This window comes from Protopterus annectens, chromosome 8.part0, assembly GCF_019279795.1.
Source record: "Protopterus annectens isolate FY-2018-M chromosome 8.part0, PAN1.0, whole genome shotgun sequence".
Lineage (NCBI taxonomy): Eukaryota > Metazoa > Chordata > Ceratodontiformes > Protopteridae > Protopterus > Protopterus annectens.
Window position 1 is genome coordinate 1,829,676,341 of NC_056741.1, and position 20,726 is coordinate 1,829,697,066.

Here is a 20,726-nt window from a genome sequence, read left to right on the forward strand (position 1 = left end):
CTCGGCACTTGCTAAGCTCGAGAGTCACTTTTACCAGCTCGAGGCAGCCCCATATCCCATGATGCAAGGCGGTAAGTACCCAGATCTCGTTTGCCGCTTCGCTGATGAGGTCCTCCTTTTGCCAGCTCCTGGTAAGTGTTTATATTTAAACTACTAGTCGCCCCAATCAGAGAAAATCTATTTTTTTGTAGAATTCTATCACTTTTAGTTAATTGTAAGCCCCTTTTTGACTAACTTTACTTTTCCTTCTTCATCTTTTTAGTCAGGTCTTTCTTCCCTCCCATCCCCCCCCCCCCACTGTCAGGGTGTGTGTGTGTGTGAGGTTTTTATTTATTATTCTTTAACTTTAGTGTCTGATTTGGGACTGTGTGTGTACTGTTTGTGTATACAATAATGTCCAAAGAACAGAGGGTCTCAGGCTTCAAGAAGTGACTCATGCTGTCAGAAGATGTCTCTGACAGACGGTCACACTTCTTGTTTATACTGCCTGGGACCTCTCCACCTGCAGGACTCCTGTGCAATATGTCACTCTTTTAGCCAGAGAGTCCTGCAGGAAAGGAGAAATAAGCTTATTTTAAGGGGACTCCTTAAACCGGAGGGCTCCCCGGCCAAATCAGCTCCGGGAAAGCCTTCCAAGACTACTAAGGCCCAGGCTTATGTGTCTAAGCCTTCGGCCTTGGCTCCAACTTTGTCGGAGTCGAGATCGGCTTGTCTAAATCCTCGGCACCGATGGCTATCGGTGCCGATACTGCTATGGTCACTTTGGTGTCTGTTCCGACTGGCTCCGACCACCATGTGGCCCAGGCTTCAGTGTCGGCGCCGACCGGCTCCGACACCACTACTTCCATGCCTGTATCGGCTCCGGCTGGAGCCGATACATCTAGATCTACACTCGGAGCCGAAAAGTTATCGTCTCCAACTGGATCCGTGGGTTTGTCGGCTCCGATGGTTCCTTCGAGGAAGAGGTCCAGGTCTCCCTCTTTGGAACTGATACTGTCGGCTCTGGCCTCACCTCTTCTTTCGGAACGGAGCCATCGGAGCCGATCATCTAGGTCTTCCAGGTTATCAGACCATGATTTAGAGAGGGTGGTAAGCAGATTATTAAAATCACAGGCACTGGCCCAAATGCTTCATAGTCCGTCTCAACAGACGACTATTAGTCCACACCCTCTTCAAGTTCCTCCTTCGACTCTACCCCAGAGTTTGGAGCTGGAGTCTACGGGAATAGTTACGGCTATGGCTGAGGGTCAGATACCCCCCCCTTCTGCACCTTCAGCATCTACTCATCTCCTCCTCGAGACCTTCCTTGGAGGGATTCGGTGGTCGGGCTTCCCTGGTCTCCTCCGAGGGGGTGAGTGGCATCGGACCCTTGTCCGACCCCGCTCTTCCCCTTGGAGCTTCGGCCTTGGTGAGCTCGGCTCCGACATCTGCCTCGGAGCCTTCCCTTTCGGTGGGCCCGGGAGTCCCTGTTTCTTCGGAACGGGTTCTCTCGGATCTCCCTGGGAGGGGAGCCTTCGAGGTGATGAAGAGTGTGCTGGCCACTGGGCTCAGTCAGCAGTCTATTCCCTTAGCTCCTCCCTCTACAGTGCCTGTCGATATCTCTTCCCACTCTCTTGCTCCCGGACCTAGAGATCCACCGCCTCAGGTTTCCCCACTGGGAAGAACCCCCTCTTCCGAGGATTCTCCTGACCCGTCAGGAGATCCTCCGCGCAAGAGAACTTGTAAGAGGAAACACCTGGACTCCCCTGAGTCTACCACTTCAGATACTGACTTAGATGAGTCGGAGGGGTCCCCAAGATCCCCCTCTGAGGATGTCTCCTTTTCAGACATCCTAGAACTCCTAAAACAGAGGGGAAACTAACCCTCCATAAATCCCTCCGAGGATGAGTCGGTATACCTAGAGGCATTTGGATCTCGACCCTCCACCTCCTGGGTGTCTCCGCCTTTCGACCCCCTTATGGAGGTTATTGCTCGGAAGGCTTGGGCTTCTCCTGATTCTGTAGAGCCAGTTCCTAGGAGGCCGTCTAAATTTATTACAGCCCCTTCTGAAAAGCAATTCCTTACAAAAGGTGTCCCTGTTGATGCCATGGTGGTGGCGGCCGCCACTAAGAAGGAACTTGCAGATCCTTCCGTACCAGTCCATCCTCCTAATAAAGATTCTATGACCATGGACAGGTATGGTAAGCGGATGTTCTCCTCAGCGACCTTTGCCATGCGTTCGCTGAACTATTTATGTCACTTCACCAGACTCCAAAGGGACATCCTTAAAGAACTAGGTGAAGTAGTACAGGATCCTACAGCTCCAGGGGCTCAGGAAAAGATTGCTTCTCAGCTAGGAATCCTTAATTCTATAGCTAACTCCTCCATGCGGCTGATTTCGTATGCAGCAGATGGAGCGAGTAGAGCCGCAGGTACAGGAGTGGCTCTCAGACGTCAATCCTGGATGCGGCTCTGTAATTTTGCAGATCCCTTTAAGGCGTCCTTCACGAATTCTCCCTTTGATGGGTCAGCATTGTTTGGCCCTCAAGTGAAGGATACATTGACCAGGTGTGAGCAAGACGGCAAGACTCTTTCTGCCGTAGGGGTCAGTTTTTCTACCCCCTCTAGACCTTACCCCAAAGGTCAGAAGGGCGTAAAAATGTGGTTCTGTAAATCCCAGGGAGTCACGCCAGACACACGTGGTCAGTTTACCCCTAGAGGCAGAGGGGGTAATAATAACAGACGCCGCCCTAGAGGCAGAGGGGGTCCACAAAACCAGGGAAGCGGGAGCCTCTCTCTGACAAGCCCTTCCAGCATCCCTGAGATGTTGCCCGACTGTCCATCCTTGGAGGCAGTCGGGGGAAGACTATCGCTGTACCCAGAAGCCTGGTGTTCCCTCTCACAAGACAGATGGGTGCAGTCGATTATATCTGAGGGTTACAAAATTCCTTTCGAGGAAAATCCTTTCACTCACAAAAATTCCCTTCTAGATGTGCCACCCGGTCTAAGGGAAATCGCAAAGTTAGAAGTATCAAAGCTTCTACACAAAAGGGCCATTCAGCCAGTTACAACAGACCATTCAGAGCCCGGAATCTACTCAAGGTTCTTTTTGGTCCCCAAAAAGACGGGAGATTGGAGACCAATATTGGATCTCAGCAGACTCAACAAGTCTGTGAAAAAGACAAGATTTCGAATGGTCACACTTCAATCAATTTTGCCCTTCCTGGACAAAGACAACTGGATGTGCTCAATAGACCTTCAGGATGCGTACTATCACATAAAAATTCACAGACGCTCCAGAAGGTTTCTCCGCTTTCGGCTGGGGTCCAGTCAATTTCAATTCAGAGCCCTGCCCTTTGGTCTCACTACAGCCCCCAGAGTGTTCACCAAATGTATGGCAGTGGTCACGGCTCACCTGAGACGTCAAGGATTCCAGGTATTTCCGTATCTCGACGACTGGCTTCTTTCAGCCACCACCAGGCATCAACTTCTCCAAGCCAGGGATTACACCCTAAATCTCTGCACTCAATTAGGAATTTCGATCAACTACGAAAAATCCTCCTTGTTGCCCTGCCAGTCTATTACTTTCATAGGCGCAAATTTAAACACGGTTAGGATGTCAGCAACCCTCACAGACCAAAGAATCTCAGATATCCAAAGTCACGTGCGGATCATCCTTGCCAGCAAAAAGGTGCAAGCCAGAATGGTCCTGAAAGTGTTGGGCCTCATGGCAGCGGCCATTACCCTTCTTCCCTTGGCCCGCTTCTACATGCGTCTTCTTCAATGGATGTTGTTCACCCAGTGGTCTTACCAACAACTTTCCATGCGTCACCAAATCCTGGTGACACAAGCTTGCAAAAACCACCTATCCTGGTGGATTTCTTCTCCCCAGATTCATCAGGGCAGACCCTTTGTATCCCCGGCCCCGGTAGCCACAGTCACTACGGATGCCTCCCTGATCGGGTGGGGGGGTCATTATCAGGGCAGGATGGTTCATGGGACGTGGCAACCGTTCGAATACCACCTGCACATAAATGTCCTAGAGATGAGAGCAGTGCTTTTAACGTTGCAAACCCTCAACGACTTTCTTCCCTTGGGAACAATTGCAGTTCACACAGACAACATGTCTGTAGTATGGTATATCAACAAACAGGGTGGAACCAAGTCCTATCCCTTGTGTCGAGAAGCTCTCAGACTTTGGCAGTGGGCGATCTCCTCTCATCGGTTTCTGGTAGCAACACATATCCCTGGAAAAGCCAACATTTTAGTATACAGATTGAGCAGAGCTATTCTCATGCCTCACGAGTGGTCTCTCAAACAATCTATAGTGGAGGAGATTTTTCTAGAATGGGGCCGCCCATGTTGCGATCTTTTTGCTACTCCCCAAAACAGCAAATGCCCAGACTTCTTTTCTCTCTTCCCACTGCCAGGCCATCCCCCCAGAGACGCTCTTACCCAGGATTGGCCCCAGGGACTTCTTTATGCCTTTCCTCCCTTTCCGTTGATTCCACAAGTACTCCAGAAAGCCACCGTTTTGAGAGCCAAAATGATTCTCATTCTGATCCACCAATCAGGTCACTGCATCGGTCTATTCCTTTATACCAGCAAGTGGAAACGCTTCATTTGTTGGGCAAAATTAAAAAATATAGATCCTTTTACTGCCCCTGTTCATGCAGTTTTGGATTTCTTAGCGGAAATCTTTCACTCGGGCTCTTCATCTTCCACGGTCAAAGTTCAGTTGGCTGCTATCTCGAACTTTCATGTCGGGCTTGCAGATCACAACATTATGTCCCACAGGCTTTGTAGAGCCTTTCTAAAAGGAATTTTTCTCCTTAAACCTCCTGTCAGGAGTCCTCCTCCTCAATGGGACCTAAACCTAGTGCTGACATCCTTAATTCTTCCTCCCTTCGAGCCAGCTGTCTCATGTTCCCTGAAGTTTCTTTCATGGAAAACACTCTTCCTTGTTGCTATTACCTCGGCCAGGAGAGTGTCAGAACTTCATGCTCTCTCTGTTCGTCCCCCTTACTTGGTCTTCCACAAGGACAGGGTATCCTTGAGAACTAATCCATCCTTTTTGCCTAAGGTGGCCTCGAAAACTAATTTGAACCAATCTATTGATCTCCCTGTATTTTTCCCTAATTACTCCAACAGATCGGAACAAAAATTACATTATCTTGATGTTCACCGCCAGCTCAGATATTATTTGGACAAAACAAAACAATTCAGGAAATCCGATCAGCTCTTTCTTTCTTATGCGGAAAATAAGAAAGGCCTTCCTGTCTCCAAAGTGACCTTATCTAGATGGCTTTCTTCCACCATCTCCGAAATCTATCAGCTCAGGGGCAAACAGCTGTGCTCAAAACCAAAAGCGCATTCCACCAGAAGTTTAGCCACTTCCACAGCTTTTCAGGCTAGACTCCCCTTAGACACTATTTGTGCAGCAGCCTCTTGGGCCACTCCTCATACCTTTGTTTCTCATTACAAATTGGATTTGGCCTCCAGGGATAGAGCCAGTTTTGGCTCTACAGTTCTCAAGAGTCTGTTCCATTGAGCCACCCAGGATAGAGGTGCTAGGGACGCGGTCCCATCAAGCAAGAATGAAGGCGAGATTGACAACTTAACATTGAGAAGTTATGTACCTACCATAACGTTCCATGTTAGTTGTCTTCTCTCGCCTTCTTTCTTGCGACCCTCCCTCCTGCCCCCTGGCCTGGACAGACCTTTTTTCTCCCTATCTGGAAGATTGCTTCTTAAGACCAGCTAGTTCTGGTCTTTCTTGTAGCCCATCCTTTAGGCTTTTTGCCTTTCTTTCCTTCTGGGAAGATTTTTGTGCTAGGTGTTATTGCTATAGGTTCCAAACGAGATCTGGGTACTTACCGCCTTGCATCATGGGATATGGGGCTGCCTCGAGCTGGTAAAAGTGACTCTCGAGCTTAGCAAGTGCCGAGTCGGAGCAAAGGATCTGCTCCGAACCCATCAAGCAAGAAAGAAGGCGAGAGAAGACAACTAACATGGAACGTTATGGGTAGGTACATAACTTCTCATTTTCTGATTTTCGTCTAGTTCAACTTCCCTCCCACCTGCCCCCTGCCAAATTGTCACAGATAGGGCTCTGATGACCAGGTCGACTTTGGCATTCCCTGTCTGAGAGCAGTCATTACTGCCAGTTACCCATAATCCTACCATTTTTTTCTGTTGTGCATTCTGAAGCTGACGTGGCATGGGAGTCTGTTGATAAGCGCATTTACAGTTATATACTAACTGAGGTAATATTTTCAGGGGGCAAACTCTGAGAAACTGAGGTGGCATTTAAGGTATTGTGGATAGGGAAGGAGTCAGAGCCCTGGAACCAGAGTTCCAGATTCGGTGTTGTCATGTCAAATCTGACAACCCATAGCTGAACCAAATAAAAATCAAACATGGATCTGTTGTTATGGCAAGTACATAGCTTTTGTTTACATTTTCTGGATTTGTTATTCAGCAGGTCTGATATCAAGATTTTGTTTAGGAAAGGTTTGCATTTTTTAAGGGCATTTCTTGACCTGTGCTAATGAAGTTTGTAAGAAGAGGGAAGTTACCTTTCAGAAACTTCTTGTATGGCGTGTGTGGAGTTCCTCTTACATGCAAGGATGTTAAATGAAAACGAGGATCTGAAGTAGTTAACTTCATTTGTTCATCAACCTGTGGATATCGGATCTGAGCCGGCAGCTTCAAACAGCTAAGATTCGAGCTCCAAGCTCCTTCCCCTTACCCATAATCCCCTGCCATCCCTCTCTGACCTCAGATCTCGTTTGCCGCAGCTGAATCAGCAACTTAGAACGAGTTCCAGGTGTGGGAGTTAGTCAGTTAAGTCAGAAAAAAACTTATTTCTTCCTGCTGTGTGTGTTGTTCCCTAGTTAGAATTTTAGTTTTCTTCAAAAACCTGTTAAACTTTTAAGTGTCGTTTATTATCCCCCCCACCCCACCACCCCCCCCGGTGTGTGTTTGGGCATTGTTTTTTTTTAGTCAGACCATGTCTGAGGCCCCAAAAACCTTTCTCTCTAAATGCACAGAGTGTGGCCATAAGCTATCCCCAGCGGATGGCCACACTCTGTGTGTTATATGCCTTGGAGTTGACTACCTCTCCTCAGGCTGCACTATTTGTGCAGCCTTCAACCCCAGGGCTTTAAGGGACAGGAGGTCGAAGTTGATTCTGGCGGGACTTCTTCCTCCGGACTCGACTTTGTCCTCCTCCCCTTCCGTAGCACCTGCCGCAGCAGTGCCACCTTCCATCCCTGCTCCCCTGGCCGGGACTCGTCCTCCCACCTCAGGCCAGGAGGAGAGGGAAGCGAGGCGGGAGAGGAAAAAAGAGAGACATCACAAACAATGGGCCGAGTCTTCTTCCTCGGCTCCGTCGGCTAAACAAGTAGCCTCCCCCAGGGCTTCCAGGCCTTCTCCTTCCCGGTTCCATTCACCTCGTTTTTCCCCGGAGCCGGAGGAGACCCGGTCGCCTTCGAGGTTATCGAGGCAGCACTCCCGGCCCGCCTCGGTGGCCTCCTCTAGGTCCACCCGCAGCTTATCCGATGCAGATATGGACCGGATGATGGGTAGGTTCCTCCAGGCCCAGCTGCAGATGGGAGTGCTCCTGCCCCCCCCCTCCGGGGGGGGGTCTCGACCCCCTTTTTCGCCCTGATTGCTCCTTCTCCGACCCACTTCCGCGGCTCGGATACGGGTAGCATAGGAGCCGGGGAAAGTTCGGAGCTGATAGTCCCTCTTACTTCGGCTCCGACCACACCCTCGAGTTTGTCAGGTCCATTTTCGGATCCAAGCTCTCTGAGCTTAGCTTCGGATCCGGAGGTGTCAGTGTGTCTTCAGCTCAGTCTCGGTCGGAGCATACTGGCCCTTCGGATCCGATTGCTTCGGCGCCGGCTCCGATCCACACATCGGATCCGAGGGGACTGCTCTCGAATCCCAGAGAGTGCGGTTCTCCTTCGGCGTTTGATGTTGTGGAGAGGGTATTGTCGAGGGATTCAAGGCCCCAGGCTCCTACTACGGTTCCACCCTGCACTCTCTCTGACGGGCCTACCTTCCATCACCCGGCCCCATGGACAGCCTGCGCCTACGTCCCAGATGGTTCCCTTAGAAGCACCAGATGTGGTTGGTGAGGCGTCTTCGGACAGCCCCCCTGAGGAGGTCCCTCACAAACGTAAGTGCAAGAGGAGGCACTTGGACTCACCTGAGTCCTTGACAGAGGACACAGACTTGTAGGAAGGGGAAGGTTCCCCAAGGTCACCCCCCCGAGGACGTCTCCTTCGGAGACATTATGGAAATGCTTCGAATTAGAGGGGGGTGGTCAGCCCAAAAATCTTCCTCGGATGAGTCTGTGTTTCTGGAGGCGTTTGACACAGGCCCATCTATCTCTTGGGTGTCCCCTCCCACCGATCCCCTGGTAGATCTGATTACTACCAGGGCATGGAAGGAACCGGACACTGTGGAGCCCATACCAAAGAGATCAGATAAAATCCTCAGTCCCCCCACTGATAGGACAGTATGGAGCAAGGGTGCTCCAGTAGATGCCATGTTGGTGGCGGCCGCCACCAAGAAGGAACTAGCCCAGGAGAGTTCCTCGGTTCATCCTCCCAACAAGGAGTCTCGGACAATGGATCACCTGGGGAAGCAGATGTTCGCTTCAGCTACCTTCTCTGTAAGGCTGCTGAACTATATGGCACACGTCATATGACTCCAGCGGGATCTAATCAAGGAATACGCCAGGTCACCCCCGGAGTCCATGTCGGCCGAGGATAAGAAGGTATTCTCAGCTCAAATGGCCACTCTCAAGTCCATTTCGAACACTTCTATGCGGCTTCTCTCCCATGCTATGGAAGGAGCCGCTAGAGCTAGCGGAGCGGGCATTGTTTTACGACATGCTTGGCTCCGCCTTTGCGATTTTGCGGAACCCTTCAAGGCATCCTTCGCAAATGCCCCGTTTGACGGTTCTTCACTTTTTGGCAAGACTGTCCACGACACGCTGGTCTAGAGTGAGAAAGACGGGAAGACGTCTGCCATCGGAGTCCGCTTCTCGGCTCCCCAGAGGTCCTTCTCCAGGAACCAAAGGGGACAAAAGAAGATGTGGTTCCAGAAGTCTCAACAGTCCCATTTCTCTCCGGACCCCTCGTCCTTCAGAGGCAGAGGGGGACCGAAGAATTTCATGTCGAGAGAACCCTTTTCTGATCGTCCCACGCAGCAGCCCTGAAGGGTTACCCGACTGTTCCACTCTGGAGGCAGTCGGGGGGCACTTCTCGAGGCACCTAGCAGTTTGGGAGTCCATTACAACAGATCGCTGGGTGCTTCGAATCATTTTCAGAGGTTACAAAATCCCCTTTCTGAATCTCCCTCCCAGACCCCGGAGCCTCCCCGATGTTCCACCTAATCAAAGGGAGGCAGCAGCAGCCACAGAAATAAAGCAGCTGCTAGAAAGAGAGCGATCCAGCACGCGCCCCCCCCCCCCCCGAGACCAGTCCTGATCGGGCTTCTACTCCAGGTTCTTTCTGGTGCCAAAAAAGACGGGGGACTTGAGGCCAATCCTCGACCTGTCCTTTCTAAACCTGTCAGTGGCCAAAGAGAAGTTCCGGATGGTCGCCATTCAATCCATTCTCCCACTCTTACAGGAGAATGACTGGATGTGCTCGACAGACCTCAAGGATGCGTACTACCACATTTTGATGGACAGACGATCCAGAAGGTTTCTCCGCTTCCAGCTTTGAGCCAGCCACTACCAGTTCAGGGCCCTTCCCTTTGGTCTCACCACAGCCCCCAGGGTGTTCACCAAAATTTTGGCAGTGGTAGCGGCCCACCTCAGACTCCAGGGAATACAGGTCTTCCCGTACCTGGACGACTGGCTCCTGACCGCCCCCACCAGGCATCTACTATGTTCAGCCAGAAATTACTTCCTTCACTTGGCCTCCCGGCTGGGAATCACAATCAGCCTCAAGAAATCTTCCCTTCAACCAACCCAGATCTTAGACGTCATAGGAGCCAGGTTAGACACAAACCTATTGAAAGTCTTCTTAACTCCGGACCGGCTTCGAACTCTGAAGCTGCACGTACTGGCCCTTCTACAATCCTCGGCTCCTCCAGCGGAATTGGTTCTGAGGGCTCTAGGTTCCATGGCGGCAACAATCAGTCTGCTACCTTTAGCGCGCTTGAACATGAGGATACTACAATGGACCTTGCAGGTTCAATGGTCCATCCTGCAACATCCACTGAGTTCATCTATGTCCCTCAGCAGGGTTTGCAGGAAATCCCTGCTCTGGTGGATCCAGTCCCCGGACCTCCAGAAAAGGGCATCCCTTTTCTATGTTCCCCACCTTTAGCCACGGTGACCACGGATGCTTCTCTCCTGGGGGGGGGGCACTGTATGGGCAGAACCATCCAAGGCACGTGGACCCATTCAGAGACCTTGTTGCATATCAATGTCCTAGAGATGAGAACGGTGCTTTTGGCGTTGCAAGCACTCCAGGCCCTTCTTCCCTTAGGGACAGTTGCAATTCAGACAGACAACATGTCAGTGGTCTGGTACATCAACAAACAGGGGGGAACCAGATCCTACCCACTTTGTCGAGAGGCCATGAGAGTTTGGGAATGGGCGGTCTTTACCAACCGCTTTCTCATAGCGACGCACATTCCGGGTCGGGCGAACATTTTGGCAGACAGGCTGAGTCGAACCATCCTCTCACAGTACGAGTGGTCTCTGAACCCCAGAATAGCGAAGCAATCTTCCTCAAGTGGGGTCAACCTTGCTGCGATCTCTTCGTATCTCCTTTGAACGCAAAGTGCAGCGACTACGTCGCTCTAATTCCCCCACCAGGGGAATCCCCCAGAGACGCTCTGGTGCTTGTTTGGCCATCCGGTCTACTTTATGCTTATCCCTCTCCTCCCATAATGCTAAAATTCTTGCAGAAAGCCCGTCGGTTGGGGAGCAGAGTGATCCTCATAGCCCCATTCTGGCCTCGTCAGACATGGTTCCCATGCCTATGGTCTCATCTAGTGAATCCCCCATGGATTCTAGATCCCACCCCGGATCTGATCTCTCACCCACTAGGATTATCAACCCCGAATCTGGACAACCTCAAGCTCACAGCTTGGTTGATCCAGTTCCAGTAATAGCTAGGACTCCCGGCATGTCGTCCTCTGTTAAGGCTATTTTAGTAGCCGCTCATAAACCTTCTACGAGAAAGGTTTATAACAGCAAATGGAAACGCTTTACAATCTGGGCGGAGCATAGAAAATTGGATCCCTTTACAGCTCTGATACCAGCAGTGTTAGAATTTTTGTCAACTTTATTCGACCAAGGTTCATACTAGGCTATCTGCCCTGGGGCAATTATAAGCCTAGCCCGATTCTGTATGGCTTACGCCACCCCTTGATTTGAGTATACTGTGCCCTTTTTAAGGTTTAGTTTACTGTGCCTCTGTCTAATAGTGACACGGGAGTAATCCCTGGGACAAACCTACGATCCCCCATCCACTTATCGAGATTCTTCTTGAAGAGATTCAGTGAGGTGCTCTGCCTCACATGAACTGGAATTCTATTCCAGAGCGAAGGGAGCCTCTGGGTTATGAACCTGTCCCTCCAGCAAGTTCTATTTATTTCTGTGCTGAGGTTCAAGTCCCTCGAGCGCGTGGCTCTAAGGGATTTAGACTTACTGAGGTGGAGCATGTCCATTAATTCTGGATTTGGCATAGCTTTGTATGTCAGGCATAGATCGCCTCGAAGTAGGCGGTATGCAACTGAGTAGAGCTGGAGTTTTTTTAACCGAGCAACATATGGCATCTGTTTGAGACCCTTGATCCTCTTGGTGAGATGCTTTTGGGGTCTTTCTAATTGCTGCAGGTGTCGGGTAAGGTACTTCCCAAAAGGGGCATTGTATTCTATTATGGGCCTGATGAGGGATGAATAAAGGGGCACGATTACCTCTCTTGATCTAGATGTGAAACCCTTCGTGATGAGGTGGGCTATGTAGAAGGTCTTTCTAACCACTTTGGCAATGTGGTTTTCAAAGGAGAGATTGCTATCAACTTGGGTCCCCAGGTCCCTAATAACTTTCTCTGTACTTAATGGGTTTCCGCCTATGTGGTAATTTGTGGGCACATTGTTTTTGCCAAAGGGTATGACTATACATTTTTTGGCATTTAGCTTTAAACCATGGCGCTGGCACCAGTTATCTGTCTCTGAGACACCTTTTTGAAGGATGTTTGTGTCAGCTGGAGAGTTGATTATGGCGCCCAGTTTGCAGTCGTCTGCGAACTTGGTGAGCCATAGTCCTCCCACGTTTGCCACAGAACTCTGTGGGACGCCACTTGTGACCGGTTTCGAGTCTGACATGGCTCCAGCAACTCTCACTCTGTGGGTTCTGTCTTTGAGCAAGTTTGCGACCCATCTTGTGACATAGGGGTTTATATTTAAACTGGATAGCTTATCTTTGATGCCCGAGTGGGGTATTGTATCAAATGCTTTTGCAAGGTCCAGATAGGCTGTGTGGACTACCTTCCCTTCATCTATGGCTTTGGTGACTGTTTCGAAGAAGTCAACCAGGTTCAAAAGGCAGGATCTGCCCTTGACAAAGCTGAACTGGGTAGGATCTAGTGTCTGTAGGTCCCCAATGTCTTTGTTTATGAGCTCCATGATGATCCTCTCCATAGCCTTGAAGACTAAGCTAGTCAGGCTTATGGGGCGATAGTTTCTAGGGTCCGTAGAGGCTCCACCTTTGTGGAGTGGGACCACTGTTGCTGTACGCCATTCTGTGGGCACATATCCTGTAGTGATGCAAGCTCTTCTACGGTCAAAGTCCAATTAGCCGCGATTTCCCATTATCATGTGGGAAGTGATCTCGGTTCCTTAGCCTCTTCCAAATTATGTAATAAGACTTTCTTAAAAGGCACTTTCCTCTTAAGGCCTCCGGTTAAAGACGCAATCCCTCCATGGGATTTAACCCTTGTTCTCCAGTCTTTGACGGCCCCTCCGTTTGAACCTGCAGCTTCGATGGATCTAAAATATTTATCTTGGAAGATGGCCTTTCTCATTGCTATCACTTCGGCTAGAAGGGTTTCGGAGCTTCAAGCCCTTTGCGCCAAACCCCTATACTTGGTCTTCCATAAAGATAGAGTTTCCCTCAGGACCAATCCCTCCTTTCTACCCAAAGTTGCTTACTGAGCCCAATATCAATCAGTCTATTAATTTACCAGTTTTCTTTCCAAATGATCAAAACAGGGGTGAATACAAACTACATTCTCTGGATGTACACAGGCAATTGAGATTCTACTTGCACAGGACCGCTGAACATAGGAAATCTGAGCAACTCTTTGTATCCTTTGCTAGATCCTCTTTGGGCAAACCAGTATCAAAAGTTACATTGTCCAGATGGATTTCCCAATGTATACTTTTTGCATATAAGAGTTCTGGCCGGCCTGAACCTGAAGGAGTCCCACGCTCATTCTGCCCAATCGAATTCTACTTCTGCTACCTTTTGCTGCAGAGTGTCCTTGGATGACATTTGTTCACCAGCCACTTGGGCTTCATCCCATACTTTCATTAACCATTACAAGTTGGATATAATTTCCAGAGGGAGAGCATCCTTCGGCTCTGAAGTGCTCCGGAATATCCTTCCATGAGGACCTCCCAAGTTTGGGTAGCTGGGGACTCTGTCCCACAGGTTGATGAACAAATGAAGTTAACTACTTCAGATAAAGAAGTTATGTACTCACCATAACGTTCCATTTGAGTAGGTAAACTTCATTTGTCAGCAACCAACCCCCCTCCACCCCCCTAACCTATAGTGCATCCTAGAAGGATTCCTTGTCCTTTTTCTCCGGATAACACCAGGTTAGAATGTGCAGGTGATCCTTTGTTTTGTAATGTTCTGTGTTACTATAGCAAACTCGATCTGAAGTCTGAGAGGGATGGCAGGGGGTTATGGGTAAGGGGAGGAGCTTGGAGCTCAGAACTTAGCTGTTTGAAGCTGCCGGCTCTGATCCAATATGGATCCGATACCCACAGGTTGCTGACAAATGAAATTTACCTACTCAGATGGAATGTTATGGCGAGTACATAACTTCTTTATATCCAAACTGAGATTCATTTGGAGATATGGTGAGTTGCCGTCATCAGTACTTTTCAGTATTGTGGTTATGATCCACGCAGTATATAGATGAAATGTGTGCATACTGGACTTGTGTGTGAAATGGTGTACTTTTAGTCTTTAAGCTGTCTGGAAGATATTAGATGTTACTTACCAAAGCTGAAATATGAAAATATTTTATTTGTACAAGTTCATTTATCTTTGCATCGAAATGATTAATGAGAGCCTGAAGTGACAGAACACAATTTTCCTTCTACAGACCTCAATAGAGGAAGTGCCTTCAGCCATTGCTCCCTTCCAGAGTCGTATTCTAGTTGGTGTGGGTAGGCTTTTAAGAGTGTATGACCTGGGAAAAAAGAAACTGCTTCGCAAATGTGAAAACAAGGTAAGGTAGTAAGTCATTGTCCTGGATTGCAGTAAAAAAATCTTCAGTCATTAGTAGTGGTATTTAATAAATATTCTTACAAGTGGCATCTGTCAGAGATTTGTATCTTTTAGTTTAATAATACCACGTGGTCTTACTACATATCAAAATATAATAAATAATGCGTTAGAAACTCTGTTTGTGGGCAGTGTTTCTGATTTTGCAGAAACAACAAAGTGATGTTAATTGGGAAGATGTTCATGTTTCACTGTTGCAGTCATCACTTGTGGGGTTATCCCTGCTGGGTAGCCCTTGGCCGGCCCTAGTACCAGAGTGAAGGTTTCCTTCCTGCGTTGGCTATTTTGTGAGTGTGGCTGACGTCAGGTCATCAGGGCTATACAGGGAGACCGACGCCATTACATCAGTCTTTCTTGCCGTGGAGCCCGAAGCAGAAGCAGTTTTGTGAGTGCGTCAGTCGGCCATTGCCAGAGTGAAGACAACCGTCTTAAAGCTAAGTACCCCGTTGGGGAATCATTTCTTGCCTTAAACCAATGTCAGAGAAAGTTAATCTGCTGCAGGCCTCTACCGAGACCCATTCGGAGTCCGTTATGCCACTGGATCAACTTCCTCCTGCATAGATGTCATTTGTTCCACACATGGTTGGCTCCAGAGCCGCTTTACAGACACCAGCTTCCACGGAGCCCCCACCGACATCTGAAGTCAGGATTAGACCGACGACAATGCCACCAGTCAAATTAACTCTGTATAATGCTACTGAACCAGCTAGGCCCAAGCCAAAATCTACCCCCAAAAAGATCCATCCACAGGGCCCCAGCCACTGACCTACTAGCCAGCCCAGCCCTTCAATCTCAGCAACTTCTCAGAGTGGCAGAGGACCTGATGACTCTGATCAGGGGTAGCCATCCTCCCCCTCCCACACCATCCAAAAGAAAGAGGCACTTTCCAGAGGTCCTCACAGACCAGGAATCAGTGGATTCAGATCTGGAGGAGTCAGACATGGAGGACGAGCCCTTAGCATTCGAGGACTCTGATGCTGATGATCCCATTCCCACTGCCTCTCCCACTGAGGACCTTTCTTTCAGGGAAACTCTCAACACTCTCAAAGAACATTTTCAGTGGGAACCCCAGGACTACCCCCACTCTAAAAAGAGACTCAGGGAATTTCTAGGTCTGCCTCAGCATAAGTCCCTGGCCATTCCTCCTATCCTGGATGTAGTAGAGAATATTTTTCTAGAATCAGCCCCATCTAAAGACACTCTCCCCCCTGGACCCAGAAAACCTGATAGATATTTGTGACAGTCTTGCACCCTATAGTATTCTATTTAAAAACCCTACTGCAGACCCTAAAGTAATTACTCAGGGCCCTAAGGGAGCTAGAGGTAATTCTTAGAAAAACCCCACCCCAACTGACAAAGAAAGCAGAGCTCTAGACAGGATGTATAAAAAGGTTTACACCTCTGCTACTTTAGCTGTTGGGGCATTAAACTGTCAATTTCATGTCAGATTCCAGCAGAATGTGCTCAAACTCATTAACCAGAAAATAGCTACCTTGCCTGATAGTAACACTACTGGAAAATTAATAGACCTCATACAGTCTAGCTCTTAGGTGGCAAAGCATTCCTTGCATTGTGATTATGTTGCCTTTGAAGCCTCTACCAGGGCAGCAGCTACATGATCAGGTATCAGAAGGCATGCCTGGTTAAGGAAGCAGTCCTTGCCTGACCAGGTAAAATCTAAACTGTTAGATGCCTATTTGGATAATGAGCAGTTGTTTGACCCCAAAGCCGAAGAGGTCATAAAGAAAATGGAGGAAAAAGCCAAATCCATGCAGACTGTCAAGGACTTTTTGCAGGTACAGCCTGAAACTTCCCTACCAAGCACTGGTCCTTTCCCTCTCAGGCTAAGCCATTACAGAGAAAGGGATGCAGAGACAGAACCCCTAGGCTGCACTTACACAGCCAACAAAGAACTAGGCAGTGGTCCACAGCCCCTCCAAAACAGGAGAGTTCTAAACCCACTTCCTTCACCAGAGAATTACAATGACTCCCTTCTCTTCCCTCTGCCCCCCAGGTCTCCGGACAAGCTTGGAGGAAGACTTTCCCTCTTCTAGAAAACTGGCAGGCCATCACGTCAGATCTGTGGGTCCTAATAATTGTTACCAGAAGATACAGATTCTGTTTTAAAGAAAAATCAAAGAGATCAGGTTGCCTAGACGTATCTGCAAACCAGACAGCAGAAGCTAGTCACCAGATACAGAAACTTTACGCCCAAGTTGCTGTAGAATCCGTGCCCAAGGAACAGACCAGGAAGTGATTTTACTCAAGGCTGTAACTGGTTCCCAGAAAAGAGGGCACATGGCGCCCTATCCTAGACCTCTCTACACTGAATCTGTCCCTTCTGGTTTCAGAAGTCAGAATGTTGACACTGCAAAAACTACTGCCTATGCTCTTACCCCAAGCCTGGCTAGTGACCCTAGACCTGAGGGATGCCTACCTGCATGTCCCTATCGGACAGTCATGCAGGAGTTACCTAAGGTTCAGAGCAGGGTCCCAACACTTTCCATTCTCTGCACTGCCGTTTGGCTTATCCACTGCTCCCAAAGTCTTTACAAAGTGTTTGGCTCCAGTCATTGCTTACTGCAGAGAGCCATACACAGTTATCACTGTCTAGACGACTGCTTCATTCAGGTGGAAACCAAGGAAAAGCTATTTTGTGCAGACCATACTGACCTCACTGGGGTTCACCATAAACATGGAGAAATCCGAGCTGCTGCCCACATGAAGGATTACCTTCCTGGGCACTCTGCTAGACACACCCAAGAAAATGGCCTTCCTCTCCCCCCAAAAGCAGACTTTTCTGCAGTCCTCTTTCCTCCAGCTGGCCCAAAAGACCCACCTCACTGTCAGGCAAATATTGCAAGCCCTGGTATACATGGTCTCCTGCATCCTGCTGGTACCCCTTGCTAGATTGCATATGCGGAAACTACAGTAGTACCTAAGGAACCTCTGGTGCCAACAGAACCAGTCTGTAGAGCAGCAACTACCACTAATTTCTTGCTTAAAGAAGGAACTCATCTGGTTGGCCTTGGCTTGCTCCCTAAACAAGGGACTTCCTTTTGTCCTTTGCCCACACAAGCAGTCCTTGACCCCGGATGCCTCAGACATTGCCTGAGGAGCCCACACTGGAACTGTATAAACCCAGGCCTTTTGGTAACAGGAAGATGTCCTTCTGTTCCCATGTTGCAGTATTCATACTGTGGAATTTCCAGCCCTCAGGTGACCTGACAGCCTATACAAAAGCTTAAGCCTGGCTGCCGTAGGTGCGTAGGACGTCACGCGTAGGGCCATAAACCATGGACTATAAATGTGACATCGGCATGCAGAGACCTTAGAACCTTTCAGCCGCAGACAATAGCTTCGGCAGCTTCACTTCTATGTCCGAAGACTTCAAAAAGATAAGTGTCCTGTTGGGGTTTGCCTTTTTCACTCTTGCTTAAAGCTTTAGCTTGGTTGCTGTAGTTTTCCGTTAGCCAAAGTTGGAGAAAGAGTAAATTTAGCTGCAGGCACCAGATACCACACAAAGACTCCCACGACCATTGTCTTTTGCTTAGGTAGAGAGCACAACCATAAAGCCTGCTCTATTTGTCAATCCTTCGTGCTCAAGACCTTATGCAGCCGTCTGGTCACGTTAAATTTCTATTTAGAAAATCATAAATGGCTCCCGCTTAGGTTGGATCCCGAGTTGGCCGCCCAAGCCGAACAACCTAGGAAGAAAGCAAAGGTCTGCAAGCCTTCTCCAGATACCTCTCCGCCTTCGGATGTTCTGCCGACCACCGGTCTAGGGGTCGAGAAACACCCGATTACTCCAGCTCCAATGGTTCCTCTGATAGAGGCAGTGTCAGTAGCCATGTAGGGCACATCAGCAGAGATAATCCAGCCATTGGCCATAACCAACGTCGAGGGGGGGACCATTGCTTGATTGGCCTACCGAGACCTCTCCTACTCCAGTGCAGGCCTCTTTTTCCCTACGTACCCAGATGCCCACTCCTACAAAAAGAAAAAAAAAACTAAATACGTGAGCCCGACACCTCAAGCAGCCCCAGGTTGGGAATCCTTCACTTCTTTTATGCAGGCCTTTGTGGCACTTAGGCCCACAGGTCCTACCTCCACCAGCATTTCTATGCTGAGCCTTAGGCCGGGCTCTGCTTCCTTCCTGCCTTTAACTACTACTCAGCAGGCAGTTTCTCAAGATAACCGTGACCAGTCTTGTTGCTCTTCTGCGGAATCTGTCTCTTATGTTTCTCAGATTACATCTCCCATAGACTATTACTCCCCCTGACAAAGACTCCATTGAAGGGGACTCACCACCTGAGGATGTTTCATTTGGGAAAACTATTTTAAAAATGAAAGAATATTTCTAGTGGGGATACTACCTTATTTTCTGAAACCCAGAAGAGAAACTTTGAGCTTCTGCAGCTCGACTCCCCCTCACCTTCAGCCATCCCTCTATTGCTCCCAGCCTTCTTGGATGTCTTCAATTCTGTCTCCAAGAACCCAGACTCTCAACCTCCTGCCCCTAAAAGGCCGGATACGTTTTACAAAGTCCCTGATGACTGCAAGTTCCTAGTAACCCCCCTGGCTGACCCAGCAGTTATTGCAGTGTCCCCTGACAGTCTAGTTTAATTGTCTTCTTTGCTACTGTCATCAGATAAGGACAGCAAAACTGTGGACAGAATGGGTAAAAAGGTATACATCTCCTCCACCCTGGCTTTCAGGGCTGTAAATTACCAAACACACATGGTGAAGTATGCCCTAGACCTGGTTTCTCAGGCCACCTCTTTGTTGGCTTCCACCCCTGCCTGTCCAGCCAAATCAGACATCATTTCCAAACTGTCCTTTGCCACACAAGTAGCTAGACAATCTGTCCGTTGCAGATGTTCATCGTGCATACAGCTGCAGTCATAACAGATGGGTTCTCCTGCCGTCAGGCGGGTCCTCGGTCGGCCGAATTCCAAAGTCTAGGTCCGACGTTGGTTGTCGTCGCTTCTTTCCTGACGTCAATGCGACAGGGGTATAAAGGAACCAGCCGACGCCATTTTCTCCAGTCTTTCTTGCCGCACGGTGCCCGAAGCAGAAGCAGTTCGCAAGTGCCGGTCGGCCAGCTCCTGTGATTACGAAAAGACACTTTTAAGTCTTCTTAAAAGCTAAGTACCCCGTTGGGGAAACTTTTCTTGCCTCAGACCGATGTCAGACAAAGTTAATAATTGTATTTCTTGTGGGAAGCAAATACCGCATAAGGATTTCCATTCCCTCTGTATACCTTGTTTAGGCCCAGACCACGACGTCTCGGTCTGTCGCTTTTGTGCTACATTCAATAAACGCACTATTAAGCGTCGGGCGGAGTTCGCCCAGCATTATTTTGGGAAAGCATTTAATTATACTATGTCGTCGGATACTCCGACTCCGTTTTTTTCTAAAAAACGCAAAGACAAGGACCGACACACGAGGTCCGCGGCCTCTACCGATACCACGCCAAAGCCGACTACATGTGGTCCAGTTCTCAGCGAGGCGCCTACGCAGCCCCTGATTACCGACGACACTTCTTTGACGGTGTCTCCTGTGCCCGAGGTCGCAGGCTCCTCGGCCCACACCCCGACTACAGATACCGAAGCCACTCTTGGCATTAAAACTCAGAATGTGGACAGGTCCACGTCCACTCAAGGTGTCTTCAGACCTTCCTCTTCCTTCTCCATCAAGGCTTTCACAAAGTCTAAAGCAACCATGCACTCTGAGACCAGCTACACAGGGCCCATCTCCAGGCCCCATGCCTAAGAAACAGATACTTAAAATGGCTGAGTATTTAATTACTTTTATCGGAGGTTCTCAGCCCCCACTGGACAAAAGGCCCAGAGTGGAGGAAGATTCCCCCTCCTCGGATCAGGGCTCCATTATTTCAGTGCACTCTGATGATCAGGAACATTCTTACTCCCCTTTTGAAGACTCTGATGCGGAGGAGTCCATCCCTTCTGTATCCCCCCCTGAGGATTACTCATTTGGGGAAACTTTGCATACCTTAAGGGAACACTTCCACTGGGAAGGCCAGGATTTTTCAGATTCCAAGAAAAGGCACAGGGAATTTCTCTTGCTACCTCAGCACAGGCCTCTGGCTATACCTCCTGTCTTGGACATCCTAGATGATGTTTATTCGGAGGCCTGCCTTAACCTGGACTCTCTACCTCCAGCTCCA

General features: G+C 49.1%; 1 protein-coding gene across 1 annotated transcript in view; it reads left to right on the forward strand.

Annotated features, from left to right (window-relative positions):
- SF3B3 (splicing factor 3b subunit 3) overlaps nt 1–20,726 on the forward strand; it is a 2,130,119-nt gene that overhangs the window by 1,427,382 nt on the left and 682,011 nt on the right. The window contains exon 29 of the mRNA XM_044079526.1: nt 14,355–14,480. Coding sequence (XP_043935461.1) covers nt 14,355–14,480 — 126 coding nt within the window. The remainder of the gene's footprint in view (nt 1–14,354; nt 14,481–20,726) is intronic.